The following is a 25,844-nucleotide window of genomic DNA, read 5'->3' on the forward strand; positions in this document are numbered from 1 at the left end:
CGTCACAAATAACAAACTTTTAGTTGATGCTGTTTACACCTGGCTGTGTAAATGAGGCTTCTTCTACAGGAAAAATGTCACACCAATAGATAACCTTCACTGACTTCGGTTCTTTTATGAGGCATAGTATGAGAGAATGAGTTGGGGGGTGGCTTTTTTTTCTCTTTACATTACTAGGAAGGAAGTGCCGTGGTGGTTTGACTGCAGCTCAAACGGCCTTTTAATTAAAGCTTTTCTAATCATTGTTACATCCCTGTGCTTTAACTAAACTCCACATTGTCTGTAATAGGCTTACTCGTCAAAGCAAAGATTGGTTTGTGATTATTTTTTAATACATATCAATTCAAAATGTGAACTTCTACGAAATGAGAAATCTCTCGAGCTGGGTATTAGTTCTAGCTTGTGTGTCCCTCAGCGCCGTACACAGCATTAACCTGTTCAGTGCTCTTGGCCAGACAGTGTACGCTCGCATAAAGGAGGTTCTTAACATCCCTTTAGATGTATTGTGTCCTTATTTGGGGCTGGAAATAATTAAAGGAAGAACAAAACCTCCAGTGCTGAAGCTGTATGGATGCAGAGGATTGGAACTGCTGGAAATGAAGCTGCAGGTTATCTGCTTTTTAAATCCTGCATGTGTGGGCCAGTAGTCTAATTTACTTGGAGCAGAAAGGTATTTTGTACAAAAGGGGAAGCAAGCCCAAGGATTGCTGGCGTTTCTCTTAGCAGAGAAGGCGCGGGATTCTCGTGCCTGAGGAATAATGCAGACCAAGCCGCGCCGCCAGCTCGGGAGGTGATTACTTTTCATACGAACGATTTCTCAGCAAGGCATCCTCCACAGACCGGGGGCCGGAGCAGTTCTCTCCTGAAATGCCAGTGCAAGGTTGGCCACCACCTGTCCTGAAATACCTTTATTCTGCTTCTCTTTTATAAATGAAGGCGTGGAGCGTCCGTAAAATGTCTTCATTTTAGAACCCAGATCACTTCGGCCACTGTTGCTCTTCTTCCATGCTGCAGCTTGGGCAGAGACAAGGCCTCCAGTACAGCCTTGCCCTGGAGGGCTGACTGGCTAATTATCCCTGCTAATGCCAGCTGCTGTACCCTGTTAATTAGGCTGATGCCCACAGTCATTATCCCGACCTGCCTGCTCCAGCGTTTGCATTACCACTTCCCTAACGCTGTGCCAAAGCTCTCGTCAAGCAAATTAACAAAGACCTGATGCAGGTAGCAACGGCAGAACGCAAATTAACAAAGCCCGCGCTGCGTGATTCCATGCTGGCCGTCGCGAGGTGTGGGGTGATGAACTTACCCTCTAAGGGCGTTTGTGACCCCACATCACTTCATGGAATAGATTTCTACTGCACAATGTTTTGGGATGCCATTAGATAAATTTTATGACAAGGAATTTAATAAAGCGTGGACAAAGACAGCATCAAAAAGCATTTCACAACATGTCTGTGGGCTCTGAGCTCATCCCCTGACAAAGTTAATCCCCCGAGGGGATGTGCCGCTCGAGGCGCAGACCCCCCAAACCGTGGGGCCCCGGCCCCCTCCCTCTGCTGCAGAGAACGTGCCGAGCCAACGCCCTCGATGCAACCCTTCATTCCAGGTCACAAAGACCGTGTTCGGAAACATAACTCAGGTGATTCCCAAGGTAGAAGTGTGGTTGCTGTCTCAGGGTGTTGCCAGTAGATCACTGAAGTAAAAACCTGTAGTATACTCTCACAAATTAAAAATACAGATATATATGTATATATATAAAAAAAGATCACTGCCTATAAAAATTCATAGAAATTCTTCAATGGCATGGCAATACAGGAGTTGACTTGCGTGCAGATAAATGGGTATTAGAGGGCATAGCGATAGCGTGTCGAATGCTAACTGTGTTTTTTCTAAGCAGTGGATCACTTCTCCTCTGAATAACCAGATGCTGGGCTCTGGGCTTTTGCCTAAAGGGAAAGGAGGAAAAAAAAAAAGTAAAAATGTTGTTTTCAAGGAGTACTTGATAACAAGCAATTGAAAACCTCACTGAAGCTGGACGGGCTGTACAATAAGCTCATTGTCCTGGCAAAAGCATCGCCCAAGGAGGGGCGGCTGGGTGGCTCCCGAGGCCGCGCCGCGAGGGGCGGCAGCCAGGTGCTGGCCTCGCTGAACCAGGGGCATCCAGTCCAGAGAGCGAAGCCGCCCTCCTGCTTTGCGCTGGTGGCCTCACCTTTGTGTTCCTGCGCCTGAAGCCGACGGGAACATCCGACAGCCCGAGGCTCCTTCCTCCTCCATTGCCGGTGCTGTGGGAGAACAGGGACACCTTCAGAGGAAGCAAGCCTACCGCTTACGGTGCTCCTACTGCTGAGTAAAGGCGGCTCCCTCACGCCAGGGAGACTTTGGAAGGTCAGAAGCAGCCCTTCACTCTTGCCCTGAACCCTGACCAGTGACGTCTGCAGCAGCAGCACCACAGCCTAGTCAGCTGCCTTCAGGCCTTTCAAGAATACACACTGCGCTGCAGGGGAGGAAAAACACCACCCCAGCAGGTGATTCAGGCAAGCGTTAACGCAAGCTGAATTAGGCAGCAAAGCAAGTAGGTGATGGGCCATAAAGGTGTCACACTAAAATTTCTGGATTTCATTTTAGGTTTATGCACGTTTGAGTTTTGAAGGAGCAAAGAGAAAAGCCAAGATGAGAGTGCTAGAACAAGTAGGTAACAAGACATTATCCTACGTTGTCTCCCACTGACCGCTTTGCCCGTTCTATTTTGACACAAAAGCCTAAGTTTGTTGTGTGGAACTCAGATAAGCACCAGCCAAATCAAGCTGAGTGAAACCCTCTCAGCCACAGGCAAACAGGAGGGAACCCCGATTTGCACCGTAAGGAAATGAGGCAGAGGACTGGAACGCATTTGTCACCACCGCTGCTGTTGGGCTGCTGTCATCTGAAGATCAGAACACGCCAGGCCTCAGGCTGCGCCCCCACCTTCAGCAGAGCAAAACTTGCCCATACGCTGCCCCTGAGCCTTTCTGCTTGAGGGCAGGCCCAGCGTGGCCGCTGGAAACGGAAGAGAAGGCCGTACCTTGGCTGGGTTGTAGAAGTTCTCGAGAAGCTGGATGTGAAGGCTTCTGAATGAAAGTTCCAAGTAGGTCTCGCACATGGTGTGGTCCCACCTGCAGATTCACTTGTGCCTCTGTCCTTCGATCTTCCCTCGTTGCCGGCCACCTTCCTGGGCTTCCCTCTCGAGGCGGGAGCATCGCTAGCTCTCGCCGAAGAGGACAACGGCACGTTCCTGGCGTTTGCCGTATTACTCAGCGACTTGGTTGCTCGTGCAGGATCGCTGAGGTTCTGCTGCCCAAAGCCCTCTGTGCACCAAGGAGAAACATCTGAGAGAACAGGAATACAGCACTTAATAGGAACAGTAAATGCGGCATGAGGCATTAGAGACTGCTCAGATAGCAAAACTAGACCTAATTTCCATTCCAGCAGCATACGGCTTTATAACCAGCATCTTTGAGGCTACCAAGTTTCAGTGATTTAATCTTTCCAGCAGAAAACTAGACCAATAGTAGGGGATTTTTAAATTTTGGAGACAGAACAGGGGAACAACCTCTCTTCAGCTTGGAACACACACAGTGTTCCCACAAACGTGAAGGAAGAGTGTGCTTAAGTCCGTGTTTTGCCCACACCTTGATGCCCGTCTCGTCTCCGAGCCAGCTCTGGTGCTTCGCTTCTCTCCCTGTTGTCCTGAGGAGACAGCAGGTGCTGAGGTGGAAAGCTGGCTGCTGTGCTGGCTGGGCGCAGATCACAGTGGTGCTAAAGCAAAACACAGATTGGAGTTTTATTTACACAATTTACATTTAAATGACAGCTCATTCAGACTTATGCCTGTAAAAACACTGCGGAGCATCACCCCTCAGAAAGATTCAGGTTAGCAGGGAACTGTTTTTAGGAAGAGGCAGGTAGTGCTTGTCGACACCCACATTTTCTCTTGCACAGAGGTCAGGAATAATCACCAGCTATCACAGAACCTACGCAAACATGGAACTGGCAGTGTGAGCCGGTCCTGCTGAACAGAACCACCCTGCACTTGGGGCCTCACTGCCAGCCAACCGACAACCAGACGCACTCTCACTCAGCCTTCCGCCTCTCATGCCTAAAAATGACCCCACAAAACCAGCCCCCAGCATAGGGAAAGCAGCCCTGAAGTAGTCAGTGTAATTCTGATCACGTTCCTGCTATCAGTGCTGTCATAAAAACCAAATCCAAGGACAAAAACCAAGTTAAAAGTGATTTCATAGAATCATTTAGATTGGAAAAGAGCTTTAAGATCATCAAGTCCAACCATTAACCTAGCACTGCCAAGTCCACCACTAAACCATGGCCCTCAGCACCACATCTACACATCCTTTAAATCCCTCCAGGGCTGGTGACTCCACCACGTCCCTGGGCAGCCTGTTCCAGTGCTTGACAACCCTTTCAGTGGAGAAATCTTTCCTAATATCCAGTGTAACCCCCCCCCCCGCGCAACTTGAGGCCATTTCCTCTCGTTCTATCACTGGTCACTTGGGAGAAGAGACCGACCCCCACCTCACCCCAGCCCCCTTTCAGGTAGCTGTAGGGAGCGATGAGGGCTCCCCTCAGCCTCCTCTTCTCCAGACTGAACAACCCCACTTCCCTCAGACGCTCCTCATAAAACTTGTGCTCCAGACCCCTCCCCAGCTTCGCTGCCCTTCTCTGGACACGCTCCAGCAGCTTTCTCTCTTTACGTCTACCCTCTAAGAACTCCTCCATCTCCTAGATTTGTAGTCTGTGCCATCTACTTCCTCTCTTACCTACGCACACCATACGCTTGTGCTCCTCTCCCACTTCAGCTATGACTCACACATCCTGGTTTCAACATAACTTGTACATACAAGTCAAACATTTATATTGTGCAATTTCAGGGCCTTTTGTTTAGTTTTCTTTATAAGAGCTTTCAGAATAATTGTTATTTTTCAGAAAGAGGAATACCACAGCATACCACAACATTTTAGATGGGACACAAGGGGCTTTGTTTAGGAAGATCCGACACAGGGGACAGTTACTTCAATACCTGAAATGTGCCACAACAAGAGGCCGCAGGACTTGGCATAGTTCTCGAACAGCTGGATGTGATACAAGGGATCAAGTTCTGTTTAGTACCTGATGGTGAAAGAGTGTCTCCTCTTCTAGTTGGATGCCACAAAATTCACATGGAATCGTAATGTTTCCTTCTGCCTGGACAGAGATAGACCTACAGCTTTTGGGCCCAGTATTACGCAGACCATCATATTCTTGTCGATTTGGAGAAGAACGTCTTTTACTGAAGGAGGCAAAGGCACTTGCTGGGTTACAACCTGTCTGTTACGTGAGCAAGATGGAAAAATTAGCTCTCCTGTTGAGCACAGATGGACTTTAAAATACATGTTTTGCAAAGACCAAATTGCTAGAGTTCTCACAGTATCACTGAGTGAAGACTGCACCCTTGTTCGGTCATGGTAACAGAAAAAAAGTATTTCCTGCAAACCTCTAGATACAATACAAGAAAGTACTAAACCTGGTGAAGAATCAGATCTTCGGCAGGGTAGAGCTCCTCACAAAATTCACACGGCAACATGATGATCTCATCATCTGCAAAGTAAGTAACAGTTATACCCTCTACCATAGAGGAGTCTGATGCAGTTGGATCAACTTCAAAACTCCCAAGCGACAGACTCCTGTTCAGTGCTGCAGGACAGCGACCACAGAAAATGCTAAAGAAATAATTACTCTAGTCCCACTTGCTCAATTTCACATAAGCAAATTCACCTCACCCAGAGTGAGAACAGTGTTTTGGGGTCAAAGATATATCTAGTGGTCTGGTAAAAAAGCCTATTACTGCCATCAGTAAATCCTTCGGTACCATTTCTCCTTTCAAAATAAGCTGGCACTTCAAGTCTCCCCCAGGCCCACCCTTCCTGTCATGTTTACTTCAAGAAGAAAGTTGTCACCTCCTCGATTGTTACAAAGCTCTCGCCACATACCAAGGTCAGAGATTCACTATAGCTTTTACTTTCTTCCCTTGCTTTCTTGCTTTAGTAATACCTCTTTGAAAGAAACTATTTTAAACACTAATATTGCTAAGTTTTGAGGAAGCAGACGATAAAATTTAAGACAGGAAGGAAGAATGGTACTCACAGAGAATGTCATCTCCTATGTATTAATTATCTAAAAATCACTTAGAGGGAGTCTCAAAGAGATTCATTTCAACATTTTAAAACATCTAGGTAATTTCTGACATTCCCAGTCCAAGAATCCTCTCTTTCCTTCGCCATTCTCTCCAACTTCAAGGCAAAAAACCCCACCACAACAGCGTTTATACTTACTTTTTATGTGGTTTGACGTGCTAAAAGACACTAAAGAGTCACAGGAGAAGATATCTGACTTGTCTGCTTCATTCAGACAGGCTGATGGCACAGACTCTTTGGTGTAGTAGCTTTCCCAGAAGTCACTGGGAATTTCAGCTGCAGCATTACGGTGAGGATTATTCTCATTTTGTAGGCTAAGAGCCAACACGTAGTCTAAATCGGCGTTCCACTCTTCATAAAGCGAAGAATGAGTGTTTTCATTTCTCTCCAACTGCTCCAGTTCATCATCTTCAAAAGATAAATATCATAAATTTGAGAGAACATTAAATCTGCAACAAGCAGTTCACTTCTGTGCATTGGACTAGCTCAACCATGAGGGTTTCACACGTGAACAAGTGGACGCTCATGGAGGTCAGCGTTTCAAAGCCTGGAATGACACCTCTATCAAATTCAGGAGGAAGAAGGAAAACAGTCACCCTATTTTTTGTTTGTAACAAGCAAAAAAGGAGAAAAAGAAGAAAGTCATTCTTCTTACTCCAGAAGCTTGAACTTGAGCTTCTTGGGAGCTTTACGAAGGCACTGGGAACCTTCTGTAACCTGCACTGTGAACAAGGTCCAATTAATATACTGTAGTCTCGTCCCTTTTACAAGGCTGAAACACTTCAGCTTTGTTTCTTCAGTACGTCAATAGGAAAACAAATTCCTTTTAATAATATAATATTTGACGACAGTGGGAATTGTACACGTACAACAAAAAAAAACCCCCATGAAATCTTTTCTGGTAGGAAAGGTACCCTGAAAAAGAAAACCAGGGTTCCAGACCAGGGCCCAAGACTCAACTGATGATGCCTAAAGATAGGCTAAGTCCTCCTCCCCTGTGCTGGCCTATTTCTAATCTCTCTGGCATTTCATTTGTAGTGACTACATGAGGATTTTTAAAAAAGTTTACATGTGCATAAAAATACTTCTTGTGAACACTCTTTGGAATTTAGTGTCAGTGGCCTACAAGTTACAGCTCCCCAGATTATTCAGTTTTATTAAATAAGACCAGAATTTATTTCTACAAGCCGGGCTTTATTTCTACAGCAAAGACTGTAATTTAGTATTCTGCAGTCTTAAATCCTCCTAGTGGCCCACAGCCTGAAGTAGAGCATAGATTCAGCCGAGAGCTCATGGAAAGGCTATGTCTTAAGTGTGACATGACCCTCTGCACGTGGAGGTAAGAGATTAGAGGCTTAAGAAAGAGCAGAGGCATTGGTAATAGTCTCAGCTATGCCCAAACTGGATGTTACTGCAGAAATGCACAGCACTATGTATGTGAACCCACATCCAGAACTTATTTACCCTTCTACTTAATTGAAGTAAAGAGGAGTGCAGCTGCTAAACAAAACCGGTGAACAAACAACTCCAAATTCATTTTTAAGCTAGATACTTTGAGACAAAAGAACAGGCAGTGGACTGGGCCTTCATACCGGGTACCTCAGCAGTCGTCTGTTTAGCTGGCATATACCTTTACAGATCTATTCCACAGCAAAACAGTCCCACTCTCATTGCTTCTGGAGCTTTTGTTATTTGGTATTTTCACAGAAAGCAATTACAAAACCTTATACTTGGATCAGCTGCCAAATGTCAAATTAGAAGCCAGTTATTACTCTTCTCTACACCTTACCTTGCTTTTGATTTCTTTGGACTGCTGAAACATTTCTTCTGCTAATGTCCTTAAGTGTTTTGTCTCCTAAGCAGCTGCTGTAAATCTGCTTTTCTAGCACCCCAGGCATTCTCCACAAAGACCCAGCATAGTTACCTGATCTGAGTCGGTTTCTAATCTCTCGAAGGGCGTGCAAATCTGCATCCTCATCCTCAAAGCAAGGCAATGTTCTGCTTCCTCCTACTTCTTTCCCCTCTTGCCCACAGACTCGAGGATGCTCTTTTAGATCTTTCACCATGATGTTACGACCGCACCCACCACACGTCTCAGTCCTAGCTCCGCAGTAAATTTCATGATCCTGGAGCTTGTTGAAAGTGAGCTGTATGTCACAGTACTGGCAGACAGCAGGACGCAGAGGGCACGCCGATGCCTGAAAAAAGAAAGAGGGTTTATTCTTCACATACAGAAGACTGCGGCAAAGGTGGAAGGAGGTTCTCGGTTTGCTTAAGAGTGGTCTATTGTTTCTTTAGCCAGATCCAAAGCTACAGTAAAGAACAGCCTGAAATAAGATACCATCAGAGAAATAAAAGAACAACGTATTGTATAAGCTGTGTAGTCATAAACATGCCAGCTGAAGCACTCCAAATACTCAGAACATTTTTTTTAAGTCTGTAACGCTTGGACAGCACATTCACGCAGAGCTTTTTGAAGTTAGCTTTTAGATACCATCTTGACATCCAGTACTAATCACATTTAATTAAGCACTGCTAAAAAACATGCTAGTGTGTGTTCCATTACGGAACAGATTTATAGCACATTTACTACCCAGCAAGAATTGCTTGCATATGGTCTTTACCCTTCACTGAATGACAGGTAAGCTGCCCTTCAAAAGGGGTTAAACGTAGATGAAATACATGTTACATTTGCAGATGCTGCAATAATACAGCATCGTTTGCTTTATAAACGAAACTAAAAGCGCTACACACAAACATGCAGGATAAACTACTTCCAGGGTTTTGAACTGGACATATCTTCAAAGAAAATCCTCTTTTCCTCACCGATAAGCAGACTTGCGTGGCACTTCCAGAGCTGTCTTTAAATGAGTCCATAAGAAAGGAAGGTACTGACATTTATAACAAGATTACCTGCGACAGCAGCCAGCCGGATTCAGAAACTCAGAAAATCCCACTGTGTCCCATTTTAGTTTATTTTACAAGCTATTTTAAAAGTCTGTTTGGACACAATGAGTTATTAAAACTCACATAATGACTACAGCACACTCAGAAACGTGTAATGTTACAGGAATGAAAAAAACCCAAATTAATCATATTCTGTACTTTTGAAATAGCGTACCATTTTTCACCTTCATCACTAGTAAGGACAAAACCACCAACTATCACAGATACCCCTTTTATAAGACAGTCTGAGCAGGTTCCACCACTTTAAGGCAGTTTCTAACCACATTCTGTCAGAGGGTTTGAATTTAGAAAGCATGGTTCAATAAAAAGGATGCATCTATCACAGGCTGGAATCCAGGTCTTGGCTGACAGAAAGGGTCTAGAATCAGTGCTTGGAAATACCGTAGAGTATCTTCCAAGTGTCTAAAGTTCACCAACCTCATGATCCTTCACGAGACATTTTTCTATCTTCATCCTACACTTGCAGGTAACCTACAATAAACAGACGTCGTTAGATTAATTGCCATAGAAGTCAGCAATTTTAGAGGAGAAATCTGTTTCTCACCTGCACGTGTTCAGATTCAATATGGTTCTTCATTTCAGACTTGGGGATTAATTCACTGCAGTAGCGACATACTTCAATATTCCTGCTACAGTGGATTTCATGCATGATGAAATTAGCAACAGGAATATCCTTTTTGCTATGAGAAAGACACAGAGGTTACTTTTCAGAAAATACAGTGACAACAACTTCAAGCAGTTTTTCATTTAAAAAAAATCCCAGGAAAGCTTTCTATGAATTCATGGTTCAGAGAACTGAGTAACTGAAGAGAAAGGCAAGCCCAACCAGGCCTCCATGTTCCTTTATAGTTGGGATATTAATGTATATAGCATGCAAAGGTCACAGTCTTCACACTGCATTAAGATAAAATCAAGGTGGATTTATTTCCTTATGTGAAAGACAAATTTTGCAGCATAAACAGGTTATCACCAGGTTCAAGTTAACAAACTAATCTGAGAAGATAAAAGTTTCTTCCTGAAGATAATTTGGCTATGAGAAGTCGAACAGTGCTGTGCTTGGAAAAAATAAATAACAGATCCTGTTAGGCCAGATCCGTTCAGGGAATGATAGCAATAACCATATTACTCTGTAGCCAAAATTCCCCAACTCACCTCATTTCTAAGATACTAATTTTCCTCTCTTGAGGAGGACGCAAGGCTTACAAACACAAAAGGTGCAAAAAGAACTGAGGCACTAGGAGCTTAGCGCTTATTCCTTCCTGAAGCAGGCAGCATCATTTCTAGATGGATCCATCATTCTCCCCACACACACAAGAAATCAGCCTTCAAAACACCAAAATTAACTTTAGAACCTATTGCTTATTGCCTTCCATGTCACAAGGGAAAAACACTACAGCTGTTTGGTGTTCTCCCTTGCCAGATCCCGAGCGGCCAACAGCCTGGCAAAGCAACAGAGTCCAACAGCAGCGTCTAAGCTGCCCGGACTCACTGCCTGCAAACAAACCAGACTGATGTTGCAAGGAACTGCTGGGATTCCAAGGTCTCTTTGAGAAATATATGCTCGTTTCTTTAGTTGCTTGTATTCAAGATGCAAATTCTGAGATGACATCATGATCAGTAAATGGATTACTAACACTGGAGCTTCTGAAGAAAGGGAACTGTTAAACAACTGCCACAACTGTATGTGCCTATTGACTCTGTTTTTACATGGCTGATTCTGAGCCCCAGAGCTGCTGAAGAAAAACGTGGAATCACGTACTTCATCTCTACCTCGCTGAAAATCGAGCCTTCCTTTTTATCAGAATACTTTGGTTTCTACCTAGCGGCCTGTTAAGTCAGAAACTTGAGTAACGGTTGGGAAAACGACTTTGTTAAGACAGTAAGGCTTGATAAGGTAAAAGCCAAACATTTCTAAAAAGACAGCTTGTTCGTTATTAACCTGCACCTTCTGGTATTTCACAGCATTTCAAGGGAATATATACTCATTTAATCCCTGAGCTCGCCTGCCCAAAGGACAGGCAGCAACACGGAGACAGCCCTGCCCGAAGCATTCGGTTTCGTTTCTTACCAGTTGCCGCACAGCCGGGTTTCCGCCTCGGTAACTGCAGCTATAGCCATGTTCGTGTCCGGCGGCTGAAGTAGAGGCACCTCCTTTCCCTCAGCCCCTCCGCGCCCGGCGGCACCCGCGCCTCACCGTCCCCTCAGCGCGGGGCGGCGGCCGCCTCCCCTAGGCCGCGGCACCGCGCCTCCGGCGGCCGGGAGCGGGGAGGCACCGCGGCCTGATCGGCGCAGGGAGCCGGGGGCGACGGCGCGGAAGCGGACCCAGCCCCGAGGAGGGACAGACCGGCCCTGCTCCCGCGGCTCCCCAGGAGCCCGACGCCGGGCCCGGCCCCGCCCCGCGCGTCCTACCGGTCCCTTCACCCCCGCCCCCGGGCCGGCCCGGCCGGCGGCTGCGCACTGCGGTTCTGCGCTCTCATCATGGCGGCGCGGGGCCATGTGCAGGACCCCAACGACCGGCGCTTGCGGCCCATCTACGGTACGGACCCCGCAGCACCCCGGCCCTGCGGCCCACCCCGCCGCCGCGGCCTCGCGGAGTTGCCCCAGCCCGCCCGGCAGTGCCTGGGGACGGCGCGGAGGGGCCCGCCGGGCGGCCGGGCCCGGCCCGGCAAGCGCTGGCCGGCTCCTCCGGCGGGCCCGGCCGCCCGCCTCTCCCGCCCCACCTCGGTGGCGGGGCACCCCCGCGCCCCGCTTGACGGGCAGGCAGCGGGGCAGCCCGCTCCGGGGGCGAGCGGGAGCGTGGCCCCGGCCGCCCGCCCCCTTCCCCCCGCGGAGAGGCTCTCGGCCTCCCGCCGCCCCGTCCGGCCTCCCGCGGGCGCCGTTGCCCCGGTTAGCCCGCGGTGTGGGGTGGGGGTGTGCGGGGAGCTGCGGCGGAGCCCGGCCCCGGCTCGCCGCCCCTCCCCGGCGCTGGACGCGGGAGTTTGGCCGGGACCCGCGTCCGTCCCTGCCGCGCGTCTTCCGCGGGCAGCGGCGCTTTCCCCTGAGCTCCCGCTGCCCGCGCGGGGGTGTCCCCGCGCAGAACCCCCCACCCGCGTCCGGGAGAAGGCGTGGGGCGGCGGGCTCATCCCGCTGGCGGGCGGCACCTCTGTAGCGCGCGGCGGTGTTTCTGTGCCTCCTTCCCTCAGTCGAGGTAACTTTGGTCGGCGTTTGCTTCCTGCTGCAGAGAGGTTAGAAACGGATTAATTCATAAAAGGAACAAGAGCGGTCACGGAAACCTTAAAGCTGGGCGTTGCGGTGTTGTGGCACAGACTCATTACGATGTTACGAAAATTAATTGGGAGACACGAGTGAAGTAGGTAGAAAGAGACGGTCTTGTTAAGAAGCCTCTTGTATTAAGCTGTCCCCAGGTATTTCCAAGGGTATTACATGCAGTTGGGATTGCTTAAGAGATTGTAGACAAGCTTGTTTCTCTGTTTATGCAAATATAGAGAAAAGAAAAACACTTCCCCAGGCTACGGTATGGTTTCTTGCCTAAAACTGAAGATTGGATAGAGACTTCAGAAAAGGTTCTCAACTCTTTCATCACCAGGAAGAAAGTCTCTTCCCCACATACGTGTGGAGAGCTGCCCTCATTTTGGGGTGAATGTGCTTTGGGAATGAATGTCCTTTGCCGCTCGGGCAGTGCAGACAGTGCGGTACAAGGCTTGCATCCATGATGGGTGCTGGGGAAATGGAAGAAGGTAGTTTTGTTCGATTAAAAGTGTAAACACACAGCTCTCCTAGAGTTCATTGCATAATTATGAGTGCAGCTGTGCAGTTTGTACGTATGTAATAATTTTAATGTTTTTCCTTAGTTTTTTGTATATGCTGTGATTGCCATCTTCATTAATGTGCAGTTTTTTCTGTTATAACCTGTGTAACATCTTAAATGTTCTGAAAAGAAAAAGCTTGGTAAATTCAACCGACGTGAAAGCAGAAGATGTTGAGATGTAGTTCACTGTATTCATTTCAGAGAGTATAGCTATTGGAGAGAGAGCTTTAAAATAGCTTTCTGCTAGTTCTAGAAAGGATTATCTGCAGTGTAAGATTTTAATTCAGACTTCTGTGCTGCAGAACCCGAAACAAAGCGTATGTACTTAGAGAGGTAAATACACAACTTCACAGAAGTCATAAACTGGAGACGTGCAGCGTGAGGTCGAAGGTCTGAGTCTTGGCTTAAGAAAGTGCTTTTCAGCTTGCACGGTGTGCCTTGGTTACTCATCGTTCCTTGACAGCTATGTTTATCTTTCATCTTGATTTTTATTCCCTTCACCTGACGGTTCACATGTTGCGTTTCCAGCCATTGAACATCTCCATCTACAGACTCACACCTAACATAGACTTAAGTTTTTTTTTTTCCTTTAGCTTGAATTCCTTTGGAAGTTGCCAGCTACTTTGGCTTCCAACAAACTTACTTGTTGTTAGCAAAATACAATCTTTTTATTCTGCTACACTTTATAGAGGTTTGTGGTTTATTTGATTTACTTTAGGAGACTTATAGCGGAGATCTTATCGGCACAGTTGTTAAACAATCCAAGACAGGCAGTGCAGCAAGGCAGATAATTTGTGTGTAAGTGAACCGTGCAACACAGATCCGTAAATCAAGAAATCTCTGCTGGTCTATGAAGATATCACCAGGATGTTCTGTTCCACAATTTTGAAACCTTTTCACTGAGAAATCCCCCTTTAACTTGTAATGTTAAAGGTGATGCACAGGTTTTCCTAAGTTAAAATAGCCATCTAACCCATGTAAAGACAATGTATTACAGTTTCAAGCTATATTTTATGCAGAAACATTTTGTTTTGGTTAGTGTGGGCAGGGTGCCTCGTTTGAGGTTTTGCCTGTATGGTCTCAGGAGTCTAATTAATTTTACTTTAAATCTGCAGCATGCACTTGGCCATGGAAGCAAATGTTAAAGCTGCCGAATATAAATCTCATTAGTATAGATGCGCACTTGGTACAATATACGAAGGAATTACTAAAGGTCACCTCTCTACTCAGAGTTCTCTCTCGTAATGAGAACTACAGTCTTGACAAAAAAAAAGATGTGTAATGTAATTTCAATTAACTGGCTTAGCTCTGTTCGCAGTTTGGTAGGGGGGAGGCCAGGACAGCATGAGCAGACCCTTCCCTGTTGCCACGTCAGGTGCAGCTAAGCTTTTCTGCTAGGTTTTGGTTAGTAAGTATTCATTTTTGAGGGAGGGGAAGCATGTAGGGGTCATGTTCTAATCTACAATTGCTTGTTTGTAATTCTCTAATAACATGACGGTGTGCTGTAGATGAAGTTGAAAATTATGATAGTGAGCTGAAAAAAGCAGACAACGGTCTCGAGGCAGGGGTTTTCTACAGCTGAAGTTTTACTAGGTAGTGGGATATCCCACTAGGAGATAGGAATTTTTTCTCTTTAAAACCAGTCTGGTGAAAGCATAGTGATACTCCATTAGGGGACAGATTTGCTCTGCCTGCAGTATGGATTTTGTGGACAAGTAGGTCTTCTCACTTAATGCTTTGATAGATTGTGAGTGCTTCATTTCTAACCTACTGCCTGTTAAAAGTCATTGAAAGTTTCCCAAAGGCACACCAAATTAATTTCTACTTTTACTGAAGCAAAGAATGTAAGCTCCATTGCTAGCAAAGAGCTGTTGCTGCAGAACCTGCTCTATTATACATCTCTTTTGTTGCTGTAATGATCTATGTGGAGTAATTACAAAAGCTTGTTTGTTTGAATGACTAAAACTAATACAGCAAGATGAATACTTCCTCTACAAAATGACATGTTTCCTGAACGTTTGGCTTAGTAGTGATTGTACAAGGAAAATGTGTTTTGCGCTACTGGCCTAACAGCACATGCTCCACTGTAAAATTAGAGGTAGCTTTCCAGAACGGTCTTTTGTTCAGTTATAATACTATATCTTCTTCTTATGCAGATTATCTCGATAATGGCAATAATAAAATGGCAATCCAGCAAGCAGACAAACTGCTCAAAAAACACAAGGATCTTCACTGTGCAAAGGTAAGTGTGATTGCGGTGCACCAACCTCATTTGATCAGCGTAGCTCGGACTCGTAGTGTTCCGCTGTGCCTTCTGATCAGTGTCAGTGATCTTCCAGAGACCTCAGTGTTTTCTGGACCCTCTGGAACATCTCGAACTGTTCGAATTCACACAATATCATGTTTGCTTGAGAACTTGTACAGATCCTCTTGGTGGGGTGCCTCTAATGACTAGAGTTGTAATTGGTTACACCTTAAGCTAATTGTCTGGCTCCCTGTCAGAGCCACTGCAAGCAACCTTGGCACATGGCCTGTGCCTTAAAAATGCCTCCCTTAGACCTTAGGTTGGGGGACCTACCTGTGGTAGTTTGGACCAAAACGTTTCCTTGGGTGGTGTACTCCTTAGTAAAACATAACAAGGTGATTTTGGAGGCATTTGCTTTTCTGCTTCTTGTTTGCTGCCCTCCTTGCTTTGCCGCTGTTGAAGGGAAAGGAGTTCTGTTCCCTGGTTTTCTGAACATATGACTATCTTTCTACTTTTCTCTTTTCCCTGTGGGTTTTCCTCTAGAGTTCATACCACTTCTAGATTTTGAAAGCTTCCCAAGCTGAAGCGAGTGTCACTGACCTGAGTCTCTTTTATGTCACTTCTGGCCAGTTATTGAGAGAAAGAAAAAAAAGAAAAAAAGAAAAAAAAAATTGGCCGGACTGGTCAGTGTTCAGCCTGCAGGTAGGGAAAATGGAGTGGCAGCTGATGCCTTGGAGCAGCCTGCATGTTTGTTAAAAACTGCAAAGCCACACTATTTGATGCAGCTTGCATTTGGAAGTTTTCCTCTACAGCCATATGGATTAGAAGCTTAATAAAACCTGAAGTTCTGTAGAAGTAATGAGGTGGTTGGGCAAAGCCGCTCCTCACCAGGAATGAGAGGATTTTCACTGGTAACTGCCAACTGTGTTTCTAACAGCTGCCTCTGTGTTGTGTCAATAGGTTCTAAAGGCAATTGGCTTGCAGAGAACTGGCAAGCAAGATGAAGCGTATGCTCTGGCACAAGAAGTAGCAGCACTTGAACCCACAGATGATAATTCCTTGCAAGCACTAACTATTCTTTACCGGGAAATGCATAGACGTAAGCTTTTTCCTTTGCCTCTCTTAAAAATCATAATGATTTACACTCTTCTGGAAGTGTATGTGACCCACAGTTTCATGGGAAATGTGCAAAGTCCGGGGTTCATGTATAGGTGTGTTAAGAGACTCGGAGAATTTGAATGATGCCTGTTTTAAATGCCTCTAAGGCTCTGGTGATCACCATAAAGCAAAGAACCTTGTTTAGGCTTCTGTCATTAACAGTATTGTGTACACCGTTCCTAAATGAATGGCATGCTAATAATCATCCATCACAATCAGCCTATGAGTTCACTTTTTTTTGTAATGAAAGCTACTGGAATTTCTCAGTGGATGTGGTAGAGGTGACAAATCACATGGTCTGCGGTTTGGAGCGTGCTTAGTGCTGTGAGACCACAGTCAAGGGGTTCAGGCCTCAGGAAGCTGTGTGACAAACAGAAGGGAAATCCTGGCCTCTCAGTTTGACTGCATTAGCTTTTTTCAGTATGGTTCCTTGTAGCAATACGGTGTTTTAAAAATACAAAATGGTGAATGTTTGAGTGACAGAGTAAAATTGCATGTGCTTTTCTGAAAGAAGCCAGCCCTTATATACTGCTTTTCTACAGCTCTAAACAGTTGTTGTTTCTGGCAGCTTCTTGTGGTTCTTGATGGTTCTCAAGGTTACTGTTGAATTGCTGGAGCAATGATAATGGGGTGAAACAACTTCTGTAGAAATGGATATTTGGTATCATTCTGCAGTACAGCAATTGCTTAGGCTCTCCTGGTTTGTTTCTTTCCATATGTGTGTGTATATGTGGAGTTAAAGTGTCATTTCTTGAGTAATACGGAATTTTTCTGTGTCTCTCTGACTTCAACATAAGCAAACCCCTGAAAATGTCAGAAGCCTTTCTGTGATTCTAAATGACTTGCATAAGCATTAAGTTCTGGTTTCTAACTTTTAGGTTTATAACTCAGAAAGGAGACGGTGGGTGTTAGGCACTACCACTTTTGGTCCTGCAAGAAAATTGTAATGAAGTGTTTTATTTATGCGTGTCAAGGATATGTAAGCTATGTGAAAGACAAATTATGCTTTGTTTTCTAATACTATGCTGAGGTGTGATTGTATGTGTAAGGGAAAAAAAAATCTGGAAGGATGGAAATGTGAGAAAGTTTTGTGTGTTATAAGTATTTAGTCATGATAGACCTATTATTAAAAAGTATAGTGTGAAGTATTTTACTTGTTAAGAGTACTAAAATAGGCAATTGGGAAATAACAGGATATGACTAACATAAGTAAACCTGCGATAAGAGTAACTAATTTGATATTAGGCTCTGAAAATGCTCATGTGTTTTCATACATGATTCACGTGAAGCAGTCATCTGCCAGGAGTAGAAATCTTCATTCAGTTTAATGCTCCAAAATAGATAAACTTTCTTAAGAAAAAAGACTTAAGTGCTTCTGAGCAGTTCAGTTGCTGCTGTTAACTCTATTTGAGGTTTGGTTGGTTGGGTTTTTTTACCACTTTCCTCCTTTGCCTAATGTTTGTAGTGCTTGGGGTCTTGGGAGAGAGAGTACCATTTCTCTGGTTGACAAGTGTAAGTGATTGCTGTTCAGAGTATCACTGATGCTATCTTTAGGTAGCTGTGCTTTAAAATTCTTCCCAAATTTGTCTTAACTCAAGCATCTGGTTTTGGTTTAGCGGAACTGGTAACTAAACTTTATGAGGCAGCTGTAAAGAAGGTTCCCAACAGTGAAGAGTATCACTCTCATCTCTTCATGGCCTATGCCAGGGTTGGAGAATACAAGAAGATGCAACAGGTACAATCAACGATTTGTGTTCTGACCATTTTAAGGTGGCTTTTTCTGTATATCTTGCGTTAATGCCTTTTTCATGTTTTAAGTAATCTTCCAGAAGGCTAAGCTGGGTTAATTGAGAAGGTTATACTCTATGTTAGTATTTTACAGAAAGGCTTAAAAGACCATTATTTAGGGGGTGGGTTATCTGAAGACAAATGCTTTCTTTTCGTTACATGTGCACACCTGGTCTGATCGAATATGTTGGTTATTTTGGGAGGTTTTTATCAATCTGTCTTGAACAGTATGGTGGTTACATGTGAGGCAGTGTATTATAAAGGAATTCTGGAATAGATAGAAAAAGATCGAGCAAGATCTTCTATTCCATGTTTTCAAACTTGATTTACTCCTTAGTTTGCTGTTATCTTTGGGAAGAGTAATCATGCCCATGCTCTTAACCTCAGGAATCTGACAAATAACTGGCATTGTATTGGTTGTAATTCAGTGAAGAAAAACTAAAAAGCACTTCCTTTAAGTACATCTGACTTCTCAGTTGGCAGAACAGTGTCATGCTGGTTAGTTTTGTTTTCATCCCTTCCAAATTAGGTGCCTGGAGAATGCCTATAAATGGAAGATTCTTTTCAAAGCATGCACGCTTGCTCTTCTGTATAAAAAAAGTACAGAGCGCCGACTAAATGAGTCCTAAGCTCCCTCTCGTTCCCACTGTGTTAAGGTGACTTGAATTTTTGTTCAAGTTTGGTTTAAATAACTAAAAGAATATATTGAGCAGAAGTGTTATTCTCCATTGTAGCCAAATTTGTATGCTCTTTGAATTCAAGCTGTAGATAGGGGCTAAGTTGTTTGATGTACACGAAGTTACAAGCTTCATATGATGATCCAAACTTGAGACATGACTGTATGTTAATTGTACTCCTGTCTACAGCCACGAGTGGGAAGAATGCCAGTCTTAGACAGATCACGGTATTTAATGTTTATGTGACCTTTTGCATGTTTAAAATGTCACACAAACATGTATCTAGTTAAGTTATCCAGCCATTGTCAGAGAGTAGGATGTTCCAGATTGGCCTGTGCTTTTGACCCAAGGACTTAGAGATGTGAGGAGTGTGTGGATGCTAACTGATTGGAGAGTGAATTTAAACCTCAGCGTCCTGTGTTTTGGGGTATTTCAGCTGAAAGTGCTGGAAAGTGCAAACTGAGACTGCAGTCAGGAAATTGGCACAAGAGTCCATCTGTGGCGGTAGACTATATTAGATGTAGTTTCTTAAAATTAATTACAGATTTTGTATGGGTAAAAGTGTTGTCCTTCATTATATACAGGTACTGGAAATCTGTGAGAGACATGCATGAATAACTGTTTGTGTTAGGCTAGAAAATCTATAATACTTTGGCTCTGCTTTGATACAGCCAAGCTTTCAGCTCAACCGTTGCTTAACCACTGCTTTGCATGTATAGGTGACCTCACATTTCAGGTATCTGAGTATGTGTATGTATGAAATGAGTGTTGAAGGGCAGTTGCTTACATGAGGGAGGCATGTGGTTTGGTGTGCCTTTTAGCGCTGACTGAGCATACTACTGCAAATCAGCACTGGAAATGTCCCCCTTGCTCCTAAAGAGTAAGTCTTCTGCTTCCTGATGTAGTTACCAGTTCTAATTAAAGCTGTCATCTGTTTAGGCAGTCATATGTGCGCACGCTCATTGCTGTTTCTTGTCAGACCTACTCAAAGTACTTGATCTTTGAAACATCTTCACCCTCTGTTTTCTTCTTCAGCGATGTGTGTTAGGGTAGAAGGGCTCACGGGTTGATAAAAGTCTTCCCATCTAGTTGCTAATTCTGTGTTGTCTGCTGCTTAGCTTGCAGTGTCTCTCATGAGAGCTTATAAACAGATATGTTTTAGGAATGATGAAACTTTGTCTTATATTTTTCAGGCTGGAATGGCACTTTATAAGATTGTACCCAAAAATCCTTACTATTTTTGGTCTGTGATGAGCCTGATTATGCAGGTGTGTACAGTGTTGCAAATGAGTTTGACTTTTGCTGCAGGTATAGTGTAAATATAGAAATGTTCTGAGTGAAAATATTCTCTAATATTTTACGTAAATGTGTGTTTGAACTGCTTCTGTATGATGCTGGGAGAAGGGCTGAGCCCTCCTTAAGTAGCACGATTGATGTGGTCCAAAATGAATGCTGTAGTGTTTTTATAATGCTACTTAACTGGTCAGCCTTACTACAACTTGAACTGTTCCCTCACCTGAATTAGTACCCTACTGTCCTCTTAGTTAGAGGGCTAATGAACAAAACCTCAGATATCTGCAGCTCCTTAGAACTGTTCCTCTCTGTAACTTAAGTTAGGAAGGCTCTAGGAGGAAATAAATGAGCGCTCTGGACTTTGCATGTCTTTAAGACTGCAGCAAGTCTGCAGGAACAGAAAGCAGGTCGGCTGTGCTGCTGTTCGTTGCGATAGCAGATTGAGGCGCTCATCAGACAACCTGATGGAGCGTTGGCCAAAACAAACAATAAGCATGGGGGCATTAATCACATTCTCTAAAATACGGTGCCATGGAAGACACAAACGTGTTCTTGCTACATGTTATTTGCCATGGGTATTTTGTGCCTAGATGTGCGAGTCTCTGGACAGTGTGATTAAGAGTTAGATTTTCTGTACATCACTGGTTTTGCTGCTGCCTTTTAACGGAGCAGTCACTCTCTGCATGTGACGGATGGCAGCTCTGAATGTGTGGTTTTGGGGGGTGGAATTGAAGCACCTGGGTGGGTTGTTTTTCCTCTTCTAATGTGAAAAAAGCAGTGGGTGGGACAGCACAAGTAGTTGACGGGCTGTTACAATAATTCTCCTCTTCCTTAGTCTATTTCAGCGCAGGATGAAAACCTCTCAAAGACGATGTTTTTGCCGCTAGCTGAGAGAATGGTGGAAAAAATGGTGAAAGAGGATAAGATTGAAGCTGAGGCTGAAGTAAGGCATGCAGATACTTTCAGCTTGATCAGAACATTATTGCGCGAAGGAATGCGCTGTTAAAGGAAGTTGATTATTTAACAAGTTTTCCAAAATAGTAATAAGTAGTGTTCTGGAAGTAAATGTGGATGTAGTGGGACAGAAGGAAAACTAAGAGCACGGAGGGTTGAGAGGGATTTGGAATCGTGTGGCCAAGGAAGTTTTTTTGGCATTTGATTTGACTGATGAAGTACTTCATTTTGCTCCCTGGGAGGCCCCAAGAGAAGCTTCAGGACTGAGAATGGAAAAAAGACCTAAATTCCTGAATACTCCACCCTCTGGGATGCTAAATATAGCTTTGCAGGCCTGGCTATCTCCTATTTCTAAAAACAGTAACACAAGCCACTTTATTTCTTGGCACACCTGTGTATTGTTTTACTAGCAAATCTCATTGCAGTCTAACCTTTCTTTTAAGGTCGAACTGTACTACATGATTCTGGAACGTTTGGAGAAGTATAAGGAAGCCTTAGATGTTGTGAGAGGAAAACTAGGAGGTAACTTATTCTGTCAATTAATCATAGTTGTGTGGAGAACACAGCAGTTCTCCTTTGCTTCAGATTTGTCCACTGGTTCCAAAAAAAAAAAAAAAAAGTCTGTAAGAAGCCTGACTCTTGGCACCAGTTTCAAACATTGATGCGAACTCTGGAGGTACTCAGTGCAAGCTGGTTTTACCCACCTGTTTATGGTATTTAAGTATTATTCGGTGATGAACTTCGCAGCAGTACGCTTATTAGCAGTAGTAAATTGATAGCATGTTAGTTTTGTAGCTGCCATTTTTAAAAAAAGTTTCTAATATCCTAGATTTTTGAGAAGTCTTTCTGGTGATTAAAATGCACTTGCAGTTTTAAGGAATTGGGATATGAAGGTTTCCGTAGGAAATCTGTCCTTTCTATCCTTTGAGGGGCCTCTCTTTTATTCTTCTACACTTACTGTTTTGCATCGTGGGCTATAATAAGAAGCTTTATGCAGAAAGTAGAGAAGGAAATGAATTGATTAAATAAATTTGCCCTTCTCTTTTTAATTTAGAGAAGCTGACAAGTGAGCTCCAAAGCCGCGAGAACAAGTGTATGGCAATGTACAAGAAGCTGTGTAGGTGGCCAGAGTGCAATGCGCTGTCGAGAAGGCTGCTGCTGAAAAAGTGAGATTATATTTCTGCTAAAAAAAAAAAATGAAGAAAACTTCGTGGCTGGTTGCGAATTGCCTTGATTAGTGGTTTTGTAAATGGTGGTTAAGAACATCAGAGGATCTCAAAGCATTTCCAAATGTTTGCACTCCAAAGCCTGAGGAAAAGGGTAGCAGAATGGAGTGTTAAGGGGACATGGTGAAGGTCATGAGGAGAGTCAGTGTCAGGACTGTAGTTGCTTATTTTTGAGGGCCGACTTTAGCGACACATTAATGCAGTAAAATTTTGTTTACCTCGTTTCTGAAGCCTGTGCTGATTGTCCAGCTCTAACTTTCATGGTGGGAGAGGAGGAGAACTGCATTTACATTTAATTTTCTGGAACTTCATTTCTTTCACTTGGCCAGACTTCATACTGGGAAATGTATGCAATGCTTTGAACAGATGCATCAGGAGAGAGCATACTAGTATGATCAAATCTGTCTCTTGGAAGTGTCAGGAGAGATTTGTTGTTTACTTTTTGTATTTAGCTGTGCCCTAATCTTAAATCTAAGACAAATACAGAGGAGAAACTTCTGCCTTAGCATTTTGTGGGGATATTAATGAGCTCTGATTGGAATGTAAATGGTAAGAGGAGAGTTTGTAGCTTGCCTCAATTCCTTATTGAAATTGCTTCCTTTGATATGTTTCAAGAAATTCAGGATGATGACATTCTTAAGATGTGAGACCTTCTCAGGGAGAAATGATTCTTATTACAGTTGTTTTTCCTGTAATATGAGTATGTGCTACTCCTTAAATTCAGCTTTTGCAAGGAATGCAGTTTTAGAAGTGAGATACTGTTTTGGCAATTCCCTAAACTTTGTTATGTGCCTGATTCTTTTTGTTTCAGCTCAGATGATTGGCAGTTTTATATAACTTACTTTGATTCAGTGTTTCAACTCATTGATGAATCCTGGACACCTCCATCACAAGAAGAGCAGTAAGTTAACAGTTTTGCTGTTTATATTTTTCGTGGTGATTTGAGTTAGAGAATCTGTCATGCCAGATTTCCTTAAGAGTATCCTGGGAGTATGTTGAGCATGTGTTATCAGTGCTTTAGGAATGGGAAAAACCAAAGACCCTTTTGTCTCTTTAATTGCACAGCTCTTTGGAAGGAGAGGTACACTACTCTATAGAGCAAGCTGTGAAATTTATAGAAGAGAGGATAACAGAAGAATCTAAGAGCTCTCGGCCACTTCGGGGACCATATTTAGCTAAACTGGAGCTGATTAGACGTTTGCGATACAGAGGTTGTAATGATGAATATAAACTAGGTAAGAGCTACGAACTGCGTGATGAATTGATCTTTTGGAGAGAGAACACAAACACAAACTTGGAGTAAGCTCTTTGCTAAATCACTGAGTTAAATACAATGTCTGTTATGAAAATGTTCGTGCTGTTGTGTATGTAAAGAATTTTGAAAGCATTGGATGGTGAGCCTTGAAGAAGAGCAGGTAGTTCCGGACTACTCCAGGGCTTGTAAAAGCAAGCAGGGAAACTGTCAAAAAGACATATGGGATCTACGAGGATACAGTCACTGACTTCGTAATGAAAAGTGCATTCCTGATGCACTGCTCTTGTAGAAAGTCCTGCTCTTGCACTGTCATCTCTGGGTGTTTTTTCATTTTAAGTTTTTTGGCAGTAGTACGAGGTTTTGCTTTTTAAAAATGTGCGTTTAAAAATCGCTTTTAAGGAATTGGTGAAGGAGATAACATGATTAGAACATAATCTGTGCTATTTTGTATTTCCGTCCAAAAATAAGGTACTGTTAGATAAGCAGAGGCTGTGCATGCATGCCTGTTATGCTGAGCTCTTACCTGCCAAAGAAGCTTGAATGAAGCTGTTGGGCTTTTTTTTCATGTGTCCTTGGTTACCAAAGACATTGAGCCTCTGTTAAAATCTGCAGTAGTGCAGCTATCCATTTTCTAAATTGCTGTATAATCTCAAAGGAGTGGAGAAAAAAGGCATTACTGAAGATTTCTCATAGTGATTTCACAGATTCAACTTCTGATGGAGCATATTAAAAAGATGAACTGGCCTTTTTCCTAGGTGATCCAGAAGAACTAATGTTCCAATACTTCAGAAAATTTGGAGACAAACCCTGCTGTTTTACTGATCTCAAAGTATTTGTGGATCTCCTCCCATCCAGCCAATACACAAAGGTAAGGAAGGATAAAGTGGTGGCAGGAACTGCAGCCCTTGTTTGCATTCTGGTCGCTTTATCTTAAAATACCCATGGGTCATATTAAAAGACTGGAAACATCAAATTTTTACCTTCTGTTTGAAATTCAGAAAACTCTCTGCAGTGCAGAAAATATAATGAACATCTGAATACAGTGAGCAATTTCAATCAGACCATTTTTATTGGAGATTAAAAACTTAAGTTTGATCCTGCAGAGTCTCAGACCCAGATACAGTATTCATTTGGCTTTTTTATTACCGTTTCAAGGTGCCATGGTGCTTTGAGATGGTCTTGGTTGAATTCTCAAATTGGAAATGAAAAGCTCATATGAAAGCTGATGAAAATTACAAGGTACAAGCTCGTATCTTGTAACGAAAACCTCCTAGAAACTGTAGTTCAATTGATAAGCTACCCCATTAAGCTTATTTTTACATGAGTATTCTCTCATTGCTTTTGTTTACAGATCACAGCTTACGAAATGGAGTAATGTAACACTACAGAAACACCACCCTGTTCATTCATTTGCAATTCTCATTGCTGTGTACTGTACCTTTTGTTTTACAAAGACATCCTCCTCTTTCCCTTTGCACTCATCACTTGTTTTTCCCGTTAAATTTATATGCTTAATAGGAGAAATCTGCTCCCTCCTCCGATGCAGGCAGGGTGTCACATAGATGTTGTGCTTGGCTCTGCTGCAGTACTGAAGAAGGGACACATTGATACTGATCAAGGGGTGACCAAGGGACCTATGGCAACTTTTCCAGAACCTCTTCCTGAAACAAGCTCTCTTTAACTGAAAAGACTATTTTTGCAGCGTCATGAGCAGCTCGTCGAATGACTTCAGCAGCTGGGAATCCTGTCGCTCACCCCATTGTTTTTCTAAGCCATTGTGTAAAATAATCAGAGCTGGGGAGGGCTGGACAGAGAATCCTGGATCAGCCAGAGGCTGTTGATAAAATGTTTGTAAACAAAGTGTAGATAGCGATGGTGTTTTCTTAGTTTATTAAAATATTTTTCGACTGCTAAGACAAGCTCTTCGCACAGCCTCACTACTAATGAGAATGGTGGCCCTGGCATATATGGCTTGCTGCTGATTTTTTATGTTAAAAGGTGTGTTTTTACCCCGCTGGTAAGAGATGTGGTCAGAAGGATATTTAACTTGTAGTTCTGGAAATGGTGATACCATTGCAAGGTAACCCTGAAGTCCTGAACAGGTTTAATCCTAACTTTTCAGGAAGCAAATTCTAAACCCAGAGCAGGGGGGAATGATATTTAATAATAACAGTTTAGGCTACAGTTTTGTCGCAGTGCTTGTAAAAACCATGACTTTGAATAAATTCTCTAAAATTTTCTGATTG

The 25,844-nt window shown here is 43.6% G+C and overlaps 2 protein-coding genes across 2 annotated transcripts in view; one reads left to right on the top strand and one right to left on the bottom strand.

Moving 5' to 3' along the window:
- Positions 1 to 1,901: 1,901 nt before the first annotated feature.
- On the bottom strand, positions 1,902 to 11,404 carry TRAFD1 (TRAF-type zinc finger domain containing 1; the record flags this gene model as incomplete). Its single annotated transcript, XM_082007857.1, has 11 exons — positions 11,263 to 11,404; positions 9,739 to 9,874; positions 9,612 to 9,665; positions 8,152 to 8,425; positions 6,366 to 6,635; positions 5,558 to 5,631; positions 5,164 to 5,361; positions 3,669 to 3,795; positions 3,062 to 3,365; positions 2,210 to 2,282; positions 1,902 to 1,946 (listed from the first exon to the last, which is right to left on the bottom strand). Exons 1-11 carry the CDS (start codon positions 11,310 to 11,312, stop codon positions 1,902 to 1,904), a joined length of 1,605 nt encoding a protein of 534 aa, XP_081863983.1. The 5' UTR covers positions 11,313 to 11,404.
- A 140-nt stretch (positions 11,405 to 11,544) lies between these two features.
- The window catches only part of NAA25 (N-alpha-acetyltransferase 25, NatB auxiliary subunit), a gene marked incomplete at its 3' end in the record, with an annotated part of 29,157 nt that continues 14,857 nt past the window's right edge, over positions 11,545 to 25,844 (top strand). Inside the window, exons 1-11 of the mRNA XM_082007856.1 lie at positions 11,545 to 11,730; positions 15,159 to 15,244; positions 16,208 to 16,346; positions 18,022 to 18,140; positions 20,064 to 20,138; positions 20,999 to 21,106; positions 21,561 to 21,639; positions 22,172 to 22,283; positions 23,155 to 23,244; positions 23,409 to 23,578; positions 24,354 to 24,466. Coding sequence (XP_081863982.1) covers positions 11,673 to 11,730; positions 15,159 to 15,244; positions 16,208 to 16,346; positions 18,022 to 18,140; positions 20,064 to 20,138; positions 20,999 to 21,106; positions 21,561 to 21,639; positions 22,172 to 22,283; positions 23,155 to 23,244; positions 23,409 to 23,578; positions 24,354 to 24,466 — 1,149 coding nt within the window. The 5' untranslated portion in view covers positions 11,545 to 11,672. The remainder of the gene's footprint in view (positions 11,731 to 15,158; positions 15,245 to 16,207; positions 16,347 to 18,021; positions 18,141 to 20,063; positions 20,139 to 20,998; positions 21,107 to 21,560; positions 21,640 to 22,171; positions 22,284 to 23,154; positions 23,245 to 23,408; positions 23,579 to 24,353; positions 24,467 to 25,844) is intronic.

This window comes from Phaethon aethereus, assembly GCF_964289735.1.
Source record: "Phaethon aethereus genome assembly, chromosome: 17".
Taxonomy (NCBI): Eukaryota; Metazoa; Chordata; class Aves; order Phaethontiformes; family Phaethontidae; genus Phaethon; species Phaethon aethereus.